This window comes from Amia ocellicauda, chromosome 8 (genome assembly GCF_036373705.1).
Source record: "Amia ocellicauda isolate fAmiCal2 chromosome 8, fAmiCal2.hap1, whole genome shotgun sequence".
Lineage (NCBI taxonomy): Eukaryota > Metazoa > Chordata > Actinopteri > Amiiformes > Amiidae > Amia > Amia ocellicauda.
The window spans coordinates 13861693-13884481 of record NC_089857.1 but is presented as its reverse complement, the minus strand read 5'-3'; the positions used below and the strand labels follow the sequence as shown (position 1 = coordinate 13884481).

Genomic DNA, 22789 nt, shown 5'->3' with positions numbered 1-22789 from the left:
TTTCGAGGCTTTGTGAGGGAACTGCAGCATCCCAGCATTTCATCAACTAGAGGAACTTTTCAATTTTTTGTCTATTGTGCAAGTGTGTTTTTTATATGCTAATTTTAATACTTTAAGATGAATACATTAAAATAAACACATTTAATAATACATTAAAAATTACATTTGTATCATGTTATTTATAGAAACCAAATAAAAGGGGACATTCAACTATTTCAAACATCCCTGGAATAAAATTGAGACATGTCACAAACGAGCATTTCAGTTAAACACTTGCACATTTATTTAAGGAACTGCTGGTGATTTTTGTGTACATATGAACGTGTTTGTTAATTCTGAAGCCTTTTTATTGAACATAGTGTTCACTGGATAACATTACGAATAAGTGTTCAAATGAGTATGAGGTGTCGAGGATTAATAGACATGGAGAGAACTGCCTTCTCAGTAGTGTGGTACCCAGGTGAGGATTGCTGGGCCTAAGGCACGTGCTGCAGTCATTTTGTGTGTAATATTTTACAGGTTTTTTAGTTTAACCTTTGTCAAAACAGAAAAAAGGTCTCTACAATTAACGTACAAGTATAAAGATGTATTCAAAACCAAATTGACTGATTGGATTGTGTGCAGGAGTATACATTCATATGCAGTACAGCTAAAAAGTAGATTGTTATAGATGTATCACCTACATGCTATTAAGAGATATTACTGGAAGAACAGCATAAGGGTGCAGTTAATTTCGAGTTAGCTACAGCACGGCCAGTTTAAGAGTCATATGAAACCTTTTAATACAGTAAACAGCCTGGGCCTGTGATGCATCTCTGTAAACAGCATATCCTCTCAGGAAGTGAACTGAGGAAAAAAAATGGAATGAGGAAATTCAGCATTCCCTCTAAACAAACTCGACAGCAATAAAACAGTCAACAGAGAGGCCCAAAATTACCCCCAAGATATCATAAAAAAATGGAAATGAACCAACAAAGGTTAATTTCCTGCCAAAGCTGGCTACGGGTGTGTGCTCAAATGCTCAAAAAGACAGTTGGAGACAAGTACATTAAATAAAGAAAATAATTGTTCTAAGCTAAGATGCACATTAATACATTTTGCCTATGAAAAGTCGTTACATTTATTTATTTTTAAATAGTTGTGTAAATTTCACAAGGCATTTTTATTGTTTCTTATGCACCAACGATATTCCCTAAGCCTATAGGTACATATCTATCTATGCATATGTATCTATCTATATCTATGCTTTTGTACCATTGATAATCTTGCAGCTGCTTTCTTTCGTAGGTTAGAGGTGGTAGAGAAGGTCAGATACAATTCAGCTTTCTAAGCATATGAGTTTTGTAATTCTGCTCTTGGTGCCGTCTGTTTTAATACTGCACAAAATGTTCGGATTTATGAGTTATAAAATAAATGTCGGACATGTCATCGAGGTTGTACCTTGGGAAATACAAAGAGCGCAGTCAAATAATCCAGATTTGACTAATGCTAAATCCCTTTGGTATTACAGAATTTACAAGAGCTAAGAAGCATCATTACACCATCCAGAGCAAAGCATTAATCATGCTTCTGACCTTAAGATCCCCCCCCCATTTTCTGTTTTATTGTTTTCCTTAAACCTTTTAGTATTAAAACAAAAGTCCATCTGTGTTCCATGATTCTCTGATGAAACACTAATTTTACAGCCTCATTACAGCACATATCGAAGATAGTCTTTAATACCTACTTTGCCATAAACTATAAGTGTATGTCTGTGAAGTATCGTGATTGTGACACGGTCAAGATGTATGGCTGATGTGGTTTGGAGGACTTCTACTGATACACGGCAACCCGAAAAGAGAGATGGATGGAGGGGGACATGAAGAATATATAACGTATTACCCAGGGACTTTTTTTTTCTTCTGAAAGCTAACATTTCACTTGAGATATATATATATATATATAAATATATATTTAAATATGGAAAGGATACGATTTTGCTGTGGATATACTTGATTGCCAAAAGATAAAAGCTATTCATGCCCACATCACACAGCTGATACATTAAAATGTAAACTACATTTCAGGGCATATTCAGATGACATTGTGTATATATAAGATCATTTCCTTGTTTGCTAGTCACTCTAAAACAATGAAATGAAGTCACGCAGTTCAGTCCTTTCTTAGGAAATCAAAAGAATGCAGAGAATGATGGGAGGAAAACAGTAGTGGGAGTATTGAACTGCAGATTACCATACTGTACTGTTTCACTGGGATTATGGTCAAGCGATGGTATGCATACATTTCAGGCCTTATTGTTCCTTTCTTTCAGTTTCTTTGTATGTGTTTCAGTGGATCCTGAATATCTTCTGGTTCTCTGACAGCACAGTTCAACTGCTTTAATTCCTGTTCTTTCCTCTGATTTTAGGTCCCAGCCTGGCAAGTCCTGAGCAGCCGGCTGAAGAACCACACGCTCCTGCAGGAAACCCCGTCTCAGCGGAGAAGCAGGAGCCAGCCTGCAGAGAACACAAACCCCTAAAGAGAAGTGGGCCGACAGGGCTGCCGCCCCGCAAAGTGGGGGACGAGTCAGACAGTGACTTTGAGTCAGATCCCCCCTCCCCAAAGAGCAGCGAGGAGGACGAGCAGGAAGACGAAGAAACTCTGAACAGCGAACATGGCGAGTTTAACGACAATGACGACAACGACACCGAGCCGGAGAACCTGGGACAGCGGCCCCTCCTCATGGATTCAGAAGAGGAGGCCGAGGAGGAGGAAGAGGACAAGCACAGCTCCGACTCGGACTATGAGCAGAAGAAGGGGAAGTTTCGGGCGGCGGGAAACAAAGTGCCGGGCAGTGCTGAGGGGGTCGCGAGAAGGGAGCCTGGCGCTTCCCTGATGACTCCCCCCGACTCCCCCGGCATGGTGGTGAGGGAAGCATCGCAGGGGGAAGTGGATGTGTTTGGAGCGGTACCTTTCATTGGAACTGGGCCACCAAAAGCTACAGCTGAAAACACAGACATCTTTGCCCAAGCGCCATTCAAAGCAGTCACCCCAGAGCAGGCCATGGACGAGTTTGATGTGTTCACCAAAGCCCCGTTCAACAGGAGCCTGTCTAAAGCAGGCAAGAGCGGAGAGGGATCCCTGGGACAGACCCCGCCGGTTTCACCGGACAGCCTGGATGTATTCGGTTGCACTCCCTTTCAGCCCAGCCAGTCAGCACCCCTGTCTAGGAGCACGGAGGACATTTTTGGCCAAGTGCCTTTCGAAGAGGACTCCACGCCTCAGCAGCAGAAGATGAAGCAGCGGAGCCTCCAGAAACTCTCCTCGCGGCAGAGGCGCACGAAGCAGGAAAACGCAAGCGGCAACGGGAAGCGGCATCACGGGACCCCGACGAGCGGCAGGAAGACCTCCAAGCCGAGCTTCCGCACCCCGGAGAGGGTCCGCAGGCACAAGAAGGTGGGCAGGAGAGACTCCCAGAGCAGCAATGAGTTTCTGAACACGTCCGACTCCAAAGAGAACATCGGCGTCACTCTCGGGGATGTGAAAGACAAAGGGGCCTCCTTGCCCACTGAAGAGGCCTTGCTGGACCCCTTTGGTGCTAAACCGTTTCACCCCCCAGAGATCGGGAGGCATCCCCAGCACCAAGGCCTGGGCGACAACAGAGGCGACCACAACTCGAACAGCGGGCGGCCCAGACCCAGTTCCCTCCACGGAGCCTTTCACAGCGGGGATGGAAATAAAATTGACGACTTTGGTGCTGTACCTTTCACAGAACTGGTCGTCCACAGCGTGATGCAGCAGCCTCCCCAGGTGGAGCTGGATCCCTTTGGAGCCGCACCTTTCCCCTCCAAACAGTAAACGCCTCGTCTTCCGGCACAGAAAGTCCGTATCTGATTATGCAAAGGCCTCCAGGGGAGGCGGGGCACCTTTGCAGTGTTAGTGTCTTTTTCTTTGCAGCCAAAATAACTGGGGACAAGCGCTTAATACGCTGGAAACGTTTTATATTTTAATACATAACTGGACTCAGAATTTAAGATAAAAAACAACAAAAAAAAAAAAATCCTGTGGAATATAGATTTGTCTAGATTCTATATGCATTAACTTTTAGCCCATACCTGTTTTAGCTGATAAGCCTTTATGCTGCATTATACCATGTTGTTTTGGTTCACAGGGCTGCTCTGCTCTTGAAGAGGCTGATGTGAATAGTTTCCTTTTCTTCTCGGGAGATCGATACACCCTCTCAGCTCGACTGAGATCTTACTGTGACAATGAGCTAGCTCCATCATCGACCGCTTGAGTGGCTGCCGAGCTCTACATGTAGATAGCCGCTTCCTACTCAATCTACTAATAAATAAGATTCATTTCACACCACAAAGCCTTATGGGCCGAGCCCCACCCTGCTGCACAGTACCTCTGAGCCACTACACCCAGGCTGATACTGCTCTTTACTGCAGAAGAAATGCTTTATTTTGACAGGCCTTTAAATTCCATGTCACCATTAAACTTTTTGCTTTTTATTTCTACTTTGTCATAGTGTTTTCATTGTTCATATTTCACCTACTAGAGGTCTAGATACAATTGAAGTGAGAGAATTGTTTTACCCGGTTGCTTTTTCTCCATTTCTTTTACCTTTCAAGGTTAGAATTTGAGTTTTCTATGAGACTAAAAACAGTTGCTTACTCTAGGAGTTGAGAAATATGAGTAGAATACCATGGTCCCAATAGAAAGTGTGTGGTTATAAATACGGATGGACTTGCTGTGATCTAGAACACCTACACATCGCAGTATTCCTGTGATAGTTCAGATAGTTTGGAGGTGATTTATCAAACATAAATAATATAGCAATATGATGTTAAAGGGTAACTATATAGTTAAGAATGAAAATGAAAATGTCAGTATCATTAGCTAGGCATCACAAAAACAATGTAAATAATGTTGCATAGCTTAGAGGAACATTTTGTCAAGCTTCAAATTAAAAGACTAAAGGGAAAGTAAAAATGTAACTACACCAACAGGCTTAATAAATTGACAGAATCACAAATCAGTTACATCTGAACAGGTAGTCAAAACAAGTGCACTTTCCACATTTAAGCACCGACCTGATTTTCACCCTTGAACCACAAAAATGAAGTTTTTTTGTTTTTTTTTTAACCCGAATTAATTTCACCAGACGTGTTAATGTAAATGAACGGAAAACCTCAGAAGAGTATTTAATGAGCATAAGCACATTCATCTGAATTAATAAAGCAATGTACTACTTTTTTAATCTGTGGAACAATGTTGAATTAAGGCTTCTATGTGAAACAATTTTCTATCTTTCATTTACCGTTTGTTTTAACACGTTTAATATTTATCATGCTGTTCTGCTGTCTAATAATGCAATAAAGAAGTTGGATTAATCTATTCAGGATGTGGTCATTTAGTTTCTGTGTTTGCGATAAATCAGATTCATGTGGAAAATGAATTTCTTTAAGGGTTCATATTCGCAGCTAACTGTGCAGGACATTAAATCAAACTCGAGGTACTGACTTACCCATTATAAAACCTGGGAGATGTATCAGGCTTTGATTTTATGTCCCCAAGTGTCTCATTTGGTGCATTAAAATAAAGAGATTAAAATGTCTGACTAGTCACCTCTATAATTTCATATCAGATGCATTTCTTAGGCTACATAATTTAGTGGGGGGTTGTGTGCTTAAACTGGATTAAACCTGTGGACAGTGCTTTGTAAACATTTAACGGTTCTCTTAAATGTACTACAAACTAGCCCAGAAATATGCAGATTTTACTAAACTATTAAGATCAGACAATTATACTGTATTTTGTCATCAGAAATGCAATTACATGAATAGTGGTTCACTGTACCACAAAAGGGGGGGTTCAAAATAAATTAATCTTTATTTAATTTGAATGCATGCTTTACAAAAAGTCATACATACATAACCTTAAATGAAAGATCTGTTCCAGTACAATCTGACATACACAAGAGAGAAATAATTTAGTGGTTAAATTCACAGCTCCATCAACAAAAAAAGAATCCAAAAAGTCCTGAAAACGTACCAGTGATTTATTTATTTAACAAACCATTTTACACAACATAATTCCTTAAAGTAAGCTTTTCATATATACACCTCTAAATGTTTATAAAACAGTGCAAGACTGATAGTTGGAAACTAAAAAAGCTTAGCTTAGCTAAAACCAACAGTCCCAAAAGTCCATGGTCCGAGAACATTTTTGATCGTTTACGTAGCCCTTTTGGGGTTATTTTTGTAAGATTTCATCTGCACACCATTCTCTGAAGAGAAACCACATGCACCTTATTTGTAGCTTCTCGCATTGTTTAATTTTACCAATCAAAATGCAGAACAATGCTGCAGAGGCTTGAGAAAGATATTTCACTTTCTTGATTTGACAAACTACACATTTAGGACCTGGAAAACAATGGGATTTTATTTAAAACAATACAAATCTAAAAAGTTGGATGAGATTCTATTCTAAAATATCTGCTATTGCAAGACTTCTACTGTACAGTGCATGGGCTGCGATGTCAAAGACGACAGTGTTCTAGTTAGTGGATCCAAAATGGCTATCATCCATCCAGTACAATTCTGGGCATACCGACCACAAATCTGGACATAATGAATACTTCAGTGTTTGTTTGTTTTCCCCATAAAAAAGTATTATATCAGCCACTACATGGGATTCTTTGTCATATATGTGCATTGTCTTTGCAGTTCTCTGTTGTCTCTCTAGTAATGCTTAAGTTGTTAATACCCGTATAAAGGTATAGCCGCTCAACAGACACATCTGTTCATAAAAACATATATACAGTACATTAAAAAGAAGTGTGGACAAAATACACTCAAAACCCCACTCTTGGTGTGGAACGGCAATAATCAAAAGCAAAATGATCCTGAATCAAGAAAGAATAACTTCATTCTACAGACCCACACAGTACATGAAATGGGATACATGTTAACTGAAGTACATTAGTTTGTATATACAACATATCAGTATTCAATATTAAGCAGTATGGTTTTATACATACATTGCACATAACCCTTAAAAAGATTAAAGTAGTAACAGAGATCCAATGATTACCTAGAAGTATTATACAATATCGACTGGAGCATTCTGGAGGTACATGCAACAACAAAAGTGTAAACGAGAACAAGACATTGCTTAATAGTAGTCTTCAGCTGTGCCTAGTTAGGGGACATGATTAAGGCAGCATCAGTATAAACAAGAACAGCGGAACTAGCGCACACCCAACACTACTCTTTGCAACAGTGCTACTCCAATCTGATATGCTGATCAGAATTACCATCAGAATTAACCAATTGTCGATCTGGAAGCAAATGGCATTAATTACTGGTTTAATGCCACAGTTTCAGCAAAGTAGCCATTCCTTATCAAAATACTGCAAAAGCACAAACTCCTGACACTAATTGGTGACATTAATTTGGTTCCACAGTGAGTGTAACAGGCTTTTCAGGGAGTCACCGATCATTTTCAGTCTGTAACCCATTCGGGGATGAGGTGATGGACTAAAGACTGCATATTTAAATAATAGCTTGGACCACTGAATCAACACGGGCCACTGAATTTAGACATCCAATAATACAGACGGATCTTTTTGAATGAAACTGAATTGCACATCTTAGTAAAAACAAAAAACAAACAATAATTAGACTCCTCTTGTTAGTATAAATTAGGCTTAGTAGTGGAATAACACTTTTAATCATAGTTAAATCGTCAATGAAGAACAAAACAAAAACAGACCAATGAACAATTTAGTTCTTTCTTCATCACTTGTATTATTCTCTCTTTTTAAAGTTTTTTTTTTTTCCTCAATGAAGACTTTTCAGTTTAATTTCTCATTAAAAAACCCTAGACCAACTTTGCTATTAAAAAAATGTTTCTTTGGTTTACATTATTATAATGGAAAGCATTTTAATGTCATCTCTTAAGTGGTTGTGCCAAAGACACGCATTGTCAACGATCCTGGTTTTCATTTGATGCAGTTATCTGTTCTAAAATATATATCCAAATCACCTTAAACAGTTTTGAAAAGAATAACACTATATGGGTTTCATCAAAACAGTTGCACGTACACATGTATTTATTTTCAATTGGATTTATTCGGTTGGGGACTCAAACTGCAGATGAAGAAAGAACACACTGTGCAGTCGGTCTGTGGAAGGCCGTCAGCGTACGAATGCATGGCGAGGTTGTTCCGACAACACCTAAAAGTAGTGATCAAATTTCACATACACACTTGTGGTTTAAAGTAACAGCAGCACAGCAACACAACGTCAAGTTATAAGTACCCTTGTGCCTGCAGTGCTGATCTCTGGGCACAGCTCGTCAGCCTGTCTGTCCCTGGCCACAATGTGTTGCTCAGGTCTGCCTTCTGCTTTGGTCAGACCTGACATTAAAAGGTATTGGATTTTTAGGTGCTCATTCTCCACAAATATTCCTGCTATTCTCTCCTCACAACGAGTCCTCCGAGGCTCCTGAAGGCCACTGAGCAGCTGGCGACACTCACAGCTTATAAGGGTCTAGAGGCTCTTATGGCCGTATAATAACATTTTCTTTCATTTTTATGATACCGTGTTTTAGGTAGTTACATATTCCATGATGCAAACAATCAGCTGTAGTTCAGTTTCATATCAGATGTAAATGGTCTTTGTACAAAACATTATTAAAGATGATGCCTGCCAACCTATGTTTAAAACAAGCATGCTGATAAATAATACTAATAATGAGTCATAAAAGAAATGAAGGGAAGAGGATTTTCATGCTTGCACAATTCTACAGTTGTGAAAACCTATAGGGAGTCTTGAAATGATGAAATGAGTACAGTGGCTCGACTACATATGCAATCCATTGAAAAGCCAGTAAGAGTAGGCACATGAATGGATGACATCACTCCTGCTGGGTTATAAATCAAGCAGAGATACTTTGCTAAGGTAGACAAATTCAGAAAGCAAAGCGTTCACACCTGACCATGAATTTGTAAACAGAACACAAATTTGTTCATCTTTTGTTCTTAAGCTTAACGCTGTTACAAATGCAGTGCACAAATAACACAATTATTTGATTAAAGTATAAAAAAAAACATTTATCCGTGAAAAAAACAGAACCGGTCTTAAAAGAGGGGGCCAACTTAACTAAAGCAGGTGGTCTAAAGCAGCAAGTGCTTCGGTATCTTCATTTGATCAGTAGATGGAACAGGATTGTAGCGAGTGCTGAGAGACGTCCAACAGAAACCGAGTGTTTCATGAACCGATCTCCCTAATGCCCAGCCAAGTGCCCGACTCCACAATCACCATTCATCACTTACTTCGCTTCAAAGGTCTGTAAAGGGTTAGTTCACAAATGCAGGAGTTAGTGTTGGGCTAATCTGATCCTGACAGCCACTTGGTTCCCTTGTTATGTGTGGACTGGGTACTCGGGACACGGCTGGCTGTGTCGGTATTGCATGATGTACACTGCAGACTGGTGCCACCAATAAAACATGAGCACCACGAGGACGTGCCACACCTGATGGCTTGAGCCCAGGTAGTTTAGTTGCCCTGTAGAAGAAACAAAATGTTGAAGCTCTAACAAAAAACATGTAGAATACTGCCTTCAGCAAGCGGCTGAAAAATGCACGTCCTATTGTTTTCCTTAGTTACACTGTATTTCAGTTTTATTTGCCTATTTCCTAATTAATATGCATGGTAATCAATCCCCAACAGTAATGCATATATTTGAAATAACGTGCATCAAGTTCGGGACAGGGAATCAAAGTTTTCCTACATGAGACACAGGAGACAAATGTGTTATTTGGTTTATGATGTAAATAAAGGCTAAAGACATAAGGAGATGCCATTTCACCATTTAAAACAGTCTGAGGAGGGTGTGTATGTGCTGTAGTGAAGACATACCTGGGAAATAGCGTTCTGGGACTTTGGAAATGTAAAAGAGGAAGGCCACAGCAGCGATCAGATACATCACCAGGACACGCGGGACAAACACCTGCCGGGGCGACAGACAGCAGTGTTTAAAGCGGCGAGGATTTGTAACACAAGAAGCTCACTAAATATCGTTGTCTAGCTGTATGGGAAACATCTGGACATAACGTTGCTAGGATGAAGTTACTTCTGACCTGGACGATAATGGCACCGAAGCCTCCATTGAGCCAAACCCAGTGGATGGTGGGAATGACTCCGTAGCCGGCGACCGAGCAGAAGATGACGGAGCGCAGTCTGTGCCACTGCTGGGTGAGGTAATGTGGGTGGATCTGAGCGAAGAACACGGCCAGGATCATTGCCAGGACCGTGATCAGGTACACCTGCCTCCAGTACTGCAGAGACAAGATTTAAAAACCTGTTTACGGGCAGGGCAGGGCAGGGCAAGGCAGGGCGTTTTGCTCTGCTCTGTAAGTGTGTCATGACATTAACAGAGTTCAGACAGCCGGATCTTCAGCAACACGTCCCAGCACTGACGTTTTTAATTTTTAAATCAGAGAAGAACTCCAGAATGCCATAAAGAGAACAAACACTACATCAAAGTAATACTAATGAGACAAGACATTCTTTATCATATTTAGCCATTCAGTAAAACACCTCAAATCTATTCAGAAAGACCACTGCGGTGTGAATGGCAGCGATATTTGCAGTTTTATTGTGCAGGCTTGTTGGTTTTGGACTTTACTCATTCAGGTGAGAATGTAACTCTTACTCTTTTCCTGCTGACTGAACAGAGCACTGGGCATTAAAATAGATTATATTCAAAGGCAACAGACAAGATACTTTTACATAAGAGAATAAACAAACAGAAACAGGAATCCGATTTTAAGAAAGAGAATCACAAGAGTATTGCTAATACAGGATAAGTATGGGGAACATGTGGTCAAAAAGGAACAGCTGTGCACCTTATCTTCTGTGTAAAGATATTCACCCCCCCCCGAATGCACAATAAGAAAAAAAAAAGGAAATAAAAATAAAAATAAATAAAAATAAATTGGCTGATCTAGTAGACCCCCAAATGCAATGATAAACGCTTGGCACTCGCTGTGGAGATAGCTCACCCACGTGTGAATGTCATATGGTGGAGAACAGGAGTGACGGAATGGTCTATGAACACGGCCATCTGGTTTTCACTGGAGCAGATTTCAGCCGATTCTAGGGCATGAGAACTGCAGATTTCTAATATGCGGGGGAACACATAGTACAGGCAAATGGCTGGGGCTGAATCACGCCATCACAAAAACTACAAAAATACGAATTTGCTGCTTGTTCATAGCCTTTAAGATCAAAGTCCAGACACCGTCTGGGACCTCAGTCCTGTCCTCTTTTTGGCAGCAAAAAGTAAAGCTCAATCCCACATTTCAAGCTGAAGGAGACTTGTTATCCTGTATTCACACCGTTATTATATTCTGAGCTGCTTTTATCACTCAGAATTAAGACCAAATTCCGGAACACCGAGTGGCGATTCTACTGCTGGCACAAGAACAACGCTGAGAATCTAACTATTAACACAATTATATTGTGACTACACAGCATAAATACATTGCAGATTTCTTTTTGCTGAGCTTACATTTTACAGGTAGCATATGTACTAAACAGGACCAGGCACACCATCTGGGTGAAGTACGCCACTTTGGGAGGTTGTTCTCATGGCCATCACATAAATAAAATCCGTTCCGTCACCTGGGCTTTTCATAACCAACTGCTGCACACATTTAATATTATCCAGTTGTAATGGAACACCAAGATACAACTAAATCCATTCTACAAACTTATGCTCTTCAGTCATTCCTATGCACATTAGCGCAACACTGTGTAACAGGGATGCAACTGGAAAACGTGTACTAAAGCTCTGCTCATAAATTCTCACAAAAGCGCTGCTTCACCTGATCTCACAAATCAGGCACCACTTAGCTTCCCTACTCCGAGTCTTGGCACAAAACAAATGAATCCTAAACCTAAAGAGATGTGTTGCACAGAAGTGGTTGTGATACTTACGTTATTACAGTAAAAGGCATAGAAAACCCCCGGAACGTAGCAGCCTAGGATTCCAATCGAGATCCCAGCATAGTCTAATGCCATCCAGCGGCGACTGGTCTTCTCAGAGCGGTGGCAGCAGAACAGGTGATACCCCACAGAGCACAGCATGCACACCTGGGCAGAAATACATGGACACTGAGGACACTGATCCACTCGAGCAATCGTTTAATCTGTCACTCCAATCAAAGGCATATTAAATTAAAGGAGGGTGAAAAAACAGCTCCATGGAAAATGTCATTAATTTCACTATAGTGAATCAGACACAAACCTTAATAGAAAACAGTTCGGCATTTGGATAGTTAACAATGAAGCGACGAGAGTGGATTGGTACTCTTATCCGCAATGCAGCAGACACAGGGCTAGAGTTGCCAACTGACTGTTATTCTTAGGACACCTTGAGACGTTTTAAGTTCGCCCTTAGTAAGGTAATGACAGCATTAATTGAAACCTTGGCTGCATCCTTATTGGCATTTTCTCTGACATCTTAATTTTCTGACATTCTTGTGTGTTATTTATCTGCGTTAATGAATTAAACACCCTGATCTACACAGTGCCCAGTACCAAAATAGGGAGTTATATTAAGGATGAGGGGGAAAAAAAAGACCCACCTTAATGTGGAGCTTTCTTAAAGCTTCCTGGATTTGTGGGGTGAGGTGACAACCCTACACACAGCCCACGCTGAAAAGCACACCAGGTAAGCAAGTTGAACTACTGCGAGACACCCTGGGAGTGTTTCTCTGAGGGTAATATTCTACCCAGCCGAGCCTGAAACAATGCCGATAATCAAAGGAAATACACCACCTGATGGGGAAGGATCTAAAAAGTGTAAATAGTCTTACCTGAAAGCAGAAGAGCCCTATGGAGTAGATCACATAGTCTTCCCTGGAGGCCCCCGCGACAGGCAGTACCATTGTCATATCATAGACCCCCAGTGTGAAGAACAGGAAGAAGCCCAGCAAGTGACTCCAGATATTAACAGTTTCATTGGACAGAATAAAAAGGCTGAAATGGCAGAAACAACCACATTAGATCTAACCACTCTGGATATGTTCTCTCTCTTCTTGTTATTCTAAACTTCTTGGTGTCGTCCACAGTTTCAGTATCATTTTTGAACTATGCATACATTTTACAACATGTTCCTTTAGTTTAACACCATACTTAAAGTGCACATGAACAGTTTTGTTTAAATTATTTTAGTTTTTCTTTTTTCAGAATGAAACAGTTGAGAACGAGAGGTTTACAGGGCTGACTGCAGTACAGATACTATAATCACCTCACTGGCTGTTACTTTCATAACTCTCTCTTGGGTACATTTACTTCTAATTAGAAAACATTTACTAATGTACAGGCATGAATAAGATGTTGTTTATAAATAATAATAATAATAATAATACAAAAAGTAATCACAATGATACAAAGGAATGTCAGAAAAGATCCTGCAGGACCGTTTTTTCAGTTGACATTTGGTACAAAACCACAAATGTTATCAAACCAATTAGCTAATTAGCACAATTTCTGGCAAAGAAGCAATTATTTTATTACACAATCCTCTGTCCTTTTCTACACCCCCCACTCAATCCCACGCTTAGTGTTCTTTTGGATCCTTTAGCCCTCTAACCAGCCATAGCTTGCAGCTGTCTGAGCATTGGAATATCTACACATACATATACTGAAACTGAAAAAATCAATAAGGTATACACTGCAGCCCTCCTTGAAGCCCTGGCAGCAGAAAATTAAATAATCTTTACACCCTACAGAAGGTCCAGGAGGGTGATTCAGTTCAAAGGCAAAAACTAAAAAAATATACCCTTAGTTTTGTTAGAATGTTTAGAATGTAGAATGATTAGAATCTGAATGTATATATCTGGATGAGCTCAGACTCTCTATGCAGACTATGCATTGGTCAGCTGTTTAAGGCTTTCCATAGATAACAGATACGGTCTCTTCTTGCTTAGTTTAAGCACATGCCTGCAGCATTTCACTCTAGTTTTTGAACACATGCTATTTTACAAAACAGATTAATCAGTTCAGATACCACATTTCACATGCGCTTGGTGGAATTAGGAATGACAGGAAATACTTTTGTTTGAAGCACAAGCACAAGTGCTAAAAATGAAAATACACTTTCCCTATGTTGACCCTCAAGACAAAACTATCTTATAATTGGTATGCAGCATATAGTGCTATTTTAAATGGGGGAACTCAGACCTCAACCAGATCCAGACTGGAGGACACAGTGAGCCGAGCACAACGGATGCGCCGCCATACAGTGGCTTTCAGAAAAAACGTGGGTTCATCTGTAACTCACCTTTTTAAGCACAGTCTTGATGGCAAGTAGGCTCTGTAACCATCTGTTATGTAGGGGTTTTCCTTCAGGAATACAGGAATCTGCTCATATGTGTACAGGCGTATCCCTCGTGGAACAAGCACTGGCCAATACTGGTAGCTTCCCAGCTCTATGTAATGGGCACTCTTGAGCAGCTTCGGAGGCATGCTGAAAACATCCGGCTCCAGAGCTGAGGCACATAAATGAGCTGGAACATAAACACACACACACACACACACATTAACACTTGGCTATCATCTACAATACCAACAACAAGCCACAATTACAACAAACGATTAGCTCATATTGTTAATCATCCAATTGGGCGTGCAAGTCTGTGTAATTTGCATTTTATGGCATAGGTATGTGTTTCTTTTGTTTTGCTTGTTCTTTTTTTCTGACAGAAAGACACATTTTTCATTCTTTGATTTGTTCCAACTAGATGGCTATAGCCTGAATATGCATAAAAAAATAGCATATAATAGAGAAAATACAGAAGTGCCCAGTATTTGTATGCAGTCAGATTATTACACAGCCTTTAGTTTTGATCAAATCGGGAATGTCCAACCATATTAAAAGATATATAGCTAAATATTGAACACTGGACGTTATCTAGCTATGTCTCTATGAAATAATCCTACAATAAAAACAACCATTCAATTAAATGCTTTTGCATGTACATACCAGTATATATAATAAGAAGAATATGCTGGTATTTATTTGAGAACACTTAATGATCAAATATCAACCTAGTATTGTGTCCATAGTGTCTTCGGTATACAAGCCAGGGCTCTGAGCTGTTGATTTATATAATACAATATAATATTGCCTGCATCATATCATACACACCATCCATTAACAAACTTACCTTTTAGATATATGCTATAAAATGTACTGGAGCTGGCAGCGTCATTGGAGATGCAATTTAGTAAATAAATAACACTTAATCGTGCTTAATGATCAACCACATCGTCCCATCTTTCTGTTACAAAATCCAGTAACTCTGTCTGCGACCGGAGACAGAAAGGCCCCCTTGTGAGTGTGTTCAAAACTATGCCTGCATTCTTCAAGATATACAGAATAACACGAACAACCTTAAATACGCCACAACGGGAGGAGTTTCAGTAGCATTGCTAATGTTTTTTTTTTTTTTTGAGGTCTTAATTTAATGTATTTTGGCAATAATAACGCGAACGATGACGTCACTGCATCTACTGCACAGTAAAGCAAACGGTGACGTCACTCCATCGCCTGCACAATTTCAGATATGTGGATAATATATTGCGTCCTGGGAAGGGAATAAAAGGCAGGAGGGAATATTGAACTAGACAAGCCAAGTGTTTGCTAATATAATGTTCAAATATGGAAATACTATTAAAATACCGGTAAATAGAATTCATTATTAATGTCATACAGATCTCTGTCATCTTGGCCAAAAAAAAAGAAAGGAAAGTTAGGCCAGTGAAGAGATAAGCCCTGTCACTCTCAATCCCCTGATGGCCTGCCTTCATCGCATATTTGTCCTGGTACTCAGAGGTCCTACACGCGATCTTACTGGAAGGTTTCACTTCAGATCAATATTGAGTGTAACTTGAAGTGAGGGGCCTGCTTAGAAATCGAGTTTCTAACAATATCAAAGACAGCTTAGTTTGAACTGACCTCACCCTCATCCTCACACCTTGTTATCCTATACAAATGTGCATCAGCCAAGGTCTGTGTCCGATATCATATTGTGAAAAATGTCACTCAGTACATTCCGTTTTATGCTTTTTCTTTTTTTTTTTTCCTTTCTCTAATCTATTACAGTTGTTATAAAATGAATCATTTGGATGACAGACAGGCTGGGGTAAAGGTTATAGGTTAAGCTAAATCAACATAACATTCCTCATAACATGCCAGCCTCTTCCAGTCATCTCTTGGCTTATTCCATTCATATGGTGAGATATGATCAACCAATTTGATCACAGTATATATAGTCCATGTCTGAGGCTCTCATATTAAAATAAGCCATGTTGATGGAGCAAAATGGAGCACCCTTCTTTCATGTGAAAAGATCTTGCTGTCATTTTCATTAAATTACTTTTTCACAGATTTTTCAGGTGTGACTTATTGTGCCCTCCAGGGTTAACATCACACTTAGTCTTCCCTCAGCCTTGACACCTAAGTTAATTGTTTCATATTCATGCCGGGGAAGTGTACTTCATTAGCACTATTATTTTTGCTCAGAACACAACCTATTTTAATGAACTGCTATTCTCACCGTCAAAACAAAGTTTGGAGGTACAGTGCAAGCAAATGCCACCTTCATTGGTGTTCACAGCTGTCATAAATCATCTCAAGTGTTTTGTTGTTTAAATCCCACAGTAAAACCAAAATTGCAATAGTTTAATTCTAGAGACCAGTGTAATCAGAATGATACATACAATCTCTGAACTAAGAACTCTTGTCCTGATATTAAACACTGAGCAGTGTCAGTCCTTTTTTCCTTTTTTTACCATACAGTGCATTCAAATTGGCTATAAATCTATGTCTTCATCTCATATGTGAGAAAAGATGACAAAATCAAATGAGTTTTAAAAAGAAAAATGCAAAAAAACAACATCAAGAATCAGAAAGCAAGCTGACTTTCCATAAGCAGCCATATTCCCAGCAGGCCACACTATTGCCCTCCATCCATCTGCCACTGGGATCATATTGAAAGGGATTAGAAATCTGCCCCAGTATTTTCATGAGAAACACAGAGCTATCAAAGGCCTTTCAATAGTGAGTCTGACAGTGTTTATATACATATTGAGAGGAATCTCTCTGCCCAGCCATTTTTGGCGAGACCGAACTGATTAAGTACGACAATCTTTTGGAACCTTCCTATTTTTAAACCTGTCTTTGATCCTCTCTTTTCTGTGCTTTCCTTTTCTGCCAAGGTTAAGGTTGAGAGATGCAATTCATGTTAATTGCCTGCTGTGGCACTTCTCAGACGTAAGCATGTCTGATGAAACAACGGAGAATGACAAGACACAGCATGACCTTGTTTTCTGTGTGTGTGTGTTTCCCCTTTGCTTTTTTTTTTCTTGTGGATATGGTAAGACCCTTCTTTGCCATCCACTGCATATAAATGTTTGTTCCTTTCCCCGCCCCAATATGAAATATTATTTAAAAAAATATACTGTTCTTGTTTGAAATTCCTCACTATGTTGTTTCAGTTTGTCATTTTAATTGTACTGTCTGCAGCATAAGTGTGTTCTTTTGTTCCGATGAAAGTCTGCATTGGGCTTTTCACAAAACATAACAAAATGATTCCTAAAGTCATGGAGAAAGGAATTGCACTTAAGAAAACGTGACACATTCATCCAGGCCTTTGGAAAGTCTTGGAGCCTATGTGTTTAGAATTGTCCAGCTCAGTACGCTGATGGAGCCGGCGTTTATGGAGGACGGGTGAGCTCTATCAACCATCAACCATTTTTCTTGTTTTCCTTTCCCTTTTCTGTTCGAGACAGTTCCCTTCTCCTCTCTGCATCCTCACTATGCTGTCACTGCCTGCGTCTTGCAGCAGCCTCCATAGCGAGCTTCCCTGCAATGAAACACAAGTGCGGGGATACGACCAATAAGGATGTGACAACCTCAGCGGCGTCTGTGAAATGATAGTGTGCACAAACGAGAACAGCTTGTCAAGAGCGTTGCGGGACTCATCAGCGGCCGATGGTCTTGTTCGCTTTATTTATAGTCTCCGCCACAAGACATCTGCTGCAGATGTGACTAGGTCCATTGTGTCCACACGGAGGATGCATGTCAGCTTTGCAAGGGAATATATTTGGAGGCTTGGTCACTCACAAGAAATACTGTGGTTTGTTCCAATAGGATGGGTGTCCACACGCATCCTGTCCTCTATACCTGATTAATAAGATATGAAGACAGAGGGAGACTTCACTGTTAATCTGGACAAGTCAATGTTTACTGGATTTGATCTCAACGTTATTTGTATTGTGTCGGCAACATGCCAGCATTCTATTTTCAGACACTTGGGTGGACTTTGCGATTCCTTTGATGCAGTTTTTGTTTTCTTTCTCCTTTAACAATATCACACTTCAGGAGGTCTGCTCCTAGCAAATGCCCTTGACATAAAGAGACAGAGATGGTTCTCTCTTTTCTCTCTGCAGTGCAGGAAAGAACTGGCCTTTAGAGAAGGAGACAGCTCCATAATTGTCAGGAAAAGTCCCCGGCCCAGCCTTCTCCAGAAGCCATTTACGTTATGCAGCAAGAGCACCATTGTAGCTGAAAAAACAATACACACACACACACACACACACACACACACAGATTAATATTAAAACTTACACTGTGAATCCTACTGTGAGCTAAGCTAATATTTATAAATAATGCATATGGCAAATGTTTGTATTTAGCTATGTCTGATTTTATTTCCATTTCTTCTCTCTCTCTCTCAGAATCAATCTGAATTTTATTTTTGAAGTGCCCTCACAGCACTGCATACATGCATGTGTATTTTGAAAAATGAAGTCCCTATCCAAAGACTTTGACCTTTTGGCTTTGACGGGACAAAATGCTTCCCGTAGGTCATGAACAGAAGTTTTTGTATTAATTATCTGTAAAGCTCTCTGTATTGTGCAAAAGCCTTTTAAATCAAAACATTGCCTATACTAAAGCTTATTGTGGAGTTCCACTCATACAGTGAAAGAAAATGTTTTGTTCATCAGTGTGTATGAGGTATTATTGTATATTGTTATGTAGAATTTTGCACCTATATTGATTTACAGTTCTTGATATAACTTTTAAATTAGTATAACATTGAAAGAAACCCATTTAGATCCCAGTGATCACCCATGTCCCTCGAATCAGAGAACACAGTGTCATCCACAGAGCCGCACTTTCCTGTATGCTCTAAATACCAACTGACATTAGACTCTGACCTTCCTGTTCTGCTGCTGTCTTACTGGATCAGTACAGAAACTTGTTTTCCACGTTTTACTTGTTACAGACCTTGACACTGTGAACTGTTCACAGTTTCTCAAGAAGGTTCAAGAACTGACTAAAAGAGCTGATGATGACATTAACTTTCAGGAAAATACAAAATAAAATAAAATAAAATAACACTGTTTACCTTAAGAAGAAAATCTCCTCAAGTAGTTTGTGATACTAGTACTAGTAAATCTGTCATCAGTGAGCCAAGGTCTGATCTGCCCATAGAATCGGTGTCAGTCAATCTGTGAATTTCACATTTCATGCTCAGTGATTACAGAGACCAATTTATGATTTTGAATGGGAAAATAATTATAATTTAAATAAATCAATAAACAAATTTTAAAATACAACAAATGATTGCATTTGAGTATGACTAACTGAGTCCAGATTTTAAAACTGAACTGTTCCTTAAACACACCGAAGGCTTAAAATGCTTTTTTGCAGTAGAGGTGTGGCAGTAACTGGAAAAACATGGTTGTAAAAATGAAAAATTCTTGCTGATATTGTCATTGTCAATGATTGCAATAGTTTATATTACAACAACTGCTGTTTGGATGCATTCATTTGGCACATGACATAAAAAGACGTCTGAACATACTGCTGGTTAGAAAATTAGACTTCAATCCTGTACTGTATATAAAATAAAAACAAACGGAAAATAATACAAATGTAAGAAACTCAATAGAGAAAATGTCTCACAATTGTCCTCCATACTAATATAAGTTGTCTACTGTATCTGAACCCAATTACAATATTCAATAATAAGAGTAAGCAGGCTCTTGTCTTCCTAGTTTTCTCCGAGACAAATTATATTTCAGGAACATCTTCCTCATCTTAGTCATTGTTTTCTGCCTGCTTAGATTAGCTAAGATTTCATCTTATTTACTATAGTCCAAGGGATTACATGTTTATCTTAAGGTTTCCTTTTACTTTTTTCACTTGCAATTATTTCCTTAATAAGGATAAAGGGAAAGCTTACTTCAGTTTTCATCCTTTGTAATTCCCCCGAGGGCACAAAAGGAAAAATAAAAAAGACAATCAATTTTTACAATAAGCAAGAGATTAAGGGGAACATTGTGATTGTTTTATGGCAGTTAGTATTTACAGGAACAAGATTAATGTATTGCAATATTTACAATTGATCCTGTGTGTCACTCTTACTACTAGGCTGAAGTGTTCAATAAATCCTAGTTTAAGGATAACATTTTAAATCATAAGCTGCACTAGGAAAGCACGACCAAGATGTTAATCTTTTATTACTTTAATGCATGTATGCAATGTATTTATTTTTTAAGGATGTACAACTAAGCACTTTAGTAAACTGTAAACTGATTTTGCACATTTCCAGCCATCAACCTCCAGTTGCTCTACTTCTTGGAAAATTATCGCATATAAGAGATTTATGTACAACATTTTATATATAGTACATTTATATATATATATATATATATATATATATATATATATATATATATATATATATATATATATTAGATATACTATTCTAAATTGTTCCATCTTTGCTCCTTCAGAAGGCATTAATTAAATAACATGCTATGTTAAATACATTCATCATATCTAACACAGGGGAAAAAGGTAATTTAAAGATTTCATATTCTTAGGTCAATTCTTAATAGATTCTTAACATTTTGAATTTTTTAAAATATAATATTTGTGACAAAACCAAATAACATATATATATAATTTGTGAACAGGTATGCCTGTTTGAATATATTTGTGTTCTTCAATATTTACTTTTTAAATGATACAGCTGTAATTAAATAATACAATAAAAAATAAACTTGAAATCAAACTACAGCCAAACAGCACTATACATTTGAAATATGCATTCATGTGGGGGACAATTCAACATTCACAACTACATTTTAGTACTGTATATTGCATCAATATGAATTCTTGGATCTGTTTTATAATGGAACTATGAATGTTATCTCAAATCTTTTATCTGGAAAATGTCTTCCCTGGGCAATGCACTGTTTTTAATACTTATGAGCAGACAGTTTTAATACAGTAACAATGAGAATTGCACTTCACCTGTAAATATCATTATGTCAAATGGCAACTACCCACAAATACATACCCAAGGATATATAAATTATTACTATATATTAAGTAAATTACATTAGTTATGTGTTTAATTTTGTTCACCATATACATATATGTATCAGTCTTAACAACACCAAAGCTAAATGTGTCAGTAAAATCCACACTGACTGGTTCTAAACTTTTGCAAAACTTCACTTATTGATTCTTACTTCATGTTTTGTTGGTGTAAGGGGACTAAAAAAAAATTGAATGAATTATTTGAGCACTGCTTCTCATCTTCCAAAAGGCCGCTGGTGAGTTGCCAATGTAATAATACAGTAAAGCAATGACATGAAACAAACTGCTCTGAGACACTGTGGGGTGAATGCAGAATCACTTACCGCAAGGGAATAGAAATCTAACATTACTGATCAGAGCACATGCAGTCAGAACACAGGGGTTTGGTTTGTTTAATATGAAAAGATGGTGATAAATAATAATATGTAAAAATAATAATACGCAACACCATTTATGTGTCAAGTTTCTGAAAAACATACTTACTGTTTTAACATAACGAGCAAACATGGGAACACATATTTAATGCTGCTGTCCAATCTATTATTGTGCTTTCACTTCCTGCACTACAGTATCGACAACTGGGCCAAATTCATGAAACGTTCATGTTGTATTTAGTTTAGTTGAAAAGCAAACACCTAGTGGTCCATAATACACATTTCTTTCTGGTTGTATTCTGGATCCTGCTTTATTTCTAGACATAACAAAGATGAAGTCACCTTTGTATACATCACCATTTCCCTCGCTGTCTAAATTATATCTATCTTTATTTTACAGATTTGTATTGTAGTTTTCAGTTTTGCCCATTGTAATTAAGTAACCTAAGTAATTAGGTTGTTCACAGAATCTTTACCTGGAAATATAGCCTGTGGTAGTTTCTCACTAATTATGTGACAATTCATTTGTCTAATTAATTAGTTAATGATTTGGATAATGGACTGTTTGTGTCAACAGTTGCTTACCCTGTATTGTTATTAAACAGTGTAAATGTGTGAAGTTGTTTATACTAGTTTTCATAATGCAGTGTGGTATAATGTATACTTATCATGTTGCATTCATTTTTTGTTGTACTGTTATACTAATTCTTTAAAATGAGTACAATCGTGGGATTATGACATTTATATCACTTTATGAAGGGCATCAAACACCTTCATCGTTGCCTGTGTTTAGATTCTTGAAAACATAAAAGTGCCTGGGAAACCATTCATTACATGCAGCTGAAATTACAAGTGATTCTACAAGAATAATCACGCTGTCTAGTCTAGGATATCTATGCTGTGAACATAACAGCAGAAAAGTACAGCAGTAATGGGAAATACATTTATTTTTC

The 22789-nt window shown here is 38.6% G+C and overlaps 2 protein-coding genes across 2 annotated transcripts in view; one reads left to right on the top strand and one right to left on the bottom strand.

The window, feature by feature from the left end:
* Positions 1–5382, top strand: part of bmp2k (BMP2 inducible kinase) — a 54143-nt gene extending 48761 nt beyond the window's left edge. The window contains exon 16 of the mRNA XM_066712101.1: positions 2408–5382. Within this exon, the coding sequence (XP_066568198.1) occupies positions 2408–3837 (1430 nt within the window). The 3' untranslated portion in view covers positions 3838–5382. The remainder of the gene's footprint in view (positions 1–2407) is intronic.
* Positions 5383–6025: 643 nt separating this feature from the next.
* On the bottom strand, positions 6026–15384 carry paqr3a (progestin and adipoQ receptor family member IIIa). Its single transcript, XM_066712100.1, has 7 exons — positions 15230–15384; positions 14344–14569; positions 12875–13037; positions 11994–12149; positions 10133–10330; positions 9912–10002; positions 6026–9557 (listed from the first exon to the last, which is right to left on the bottom strand). Exons 2-7 carry the CDS (start codon positions 14526–14528, stop codon positions 9415–9417), a joined length of 936 nt encoding a protein of 311 aa, XP_066568197.1. The 5' UTR covers positions 14529–14569; positions 15230–15384; the 3' UTR covers positions 6026–9414.
* Between the last annotated feature and the right edge of the window lie 7405 nt (positions 15385–22789).

Excerpts from the sequence above, each read along its gene's own strand:
- paqr3a (XM_066712100.1), bottom strand. The coding sequence starts at position 14,528 with ATGCCTCCGAAGCTGCTCAAGAGTGCCCATTACATAGAGCTGGGAAGC. Across the intron at positions 12,150-12,874 it reads TAGGGCTCTTCTGCTTTCAG|GTGTGCATGCTGTGCTCTGT; the intron begins GTAAGACTATTT and ends ATTTCTGCCCAG. Across the intron at positions 10,003-10,132 it reads TCGGTGCCATTATCGTCCAG|GTGTTTGTCCCGCGTGTCCT; the intron begins GTCAGAAGTAAC and ends TCGCCCCGGCAG.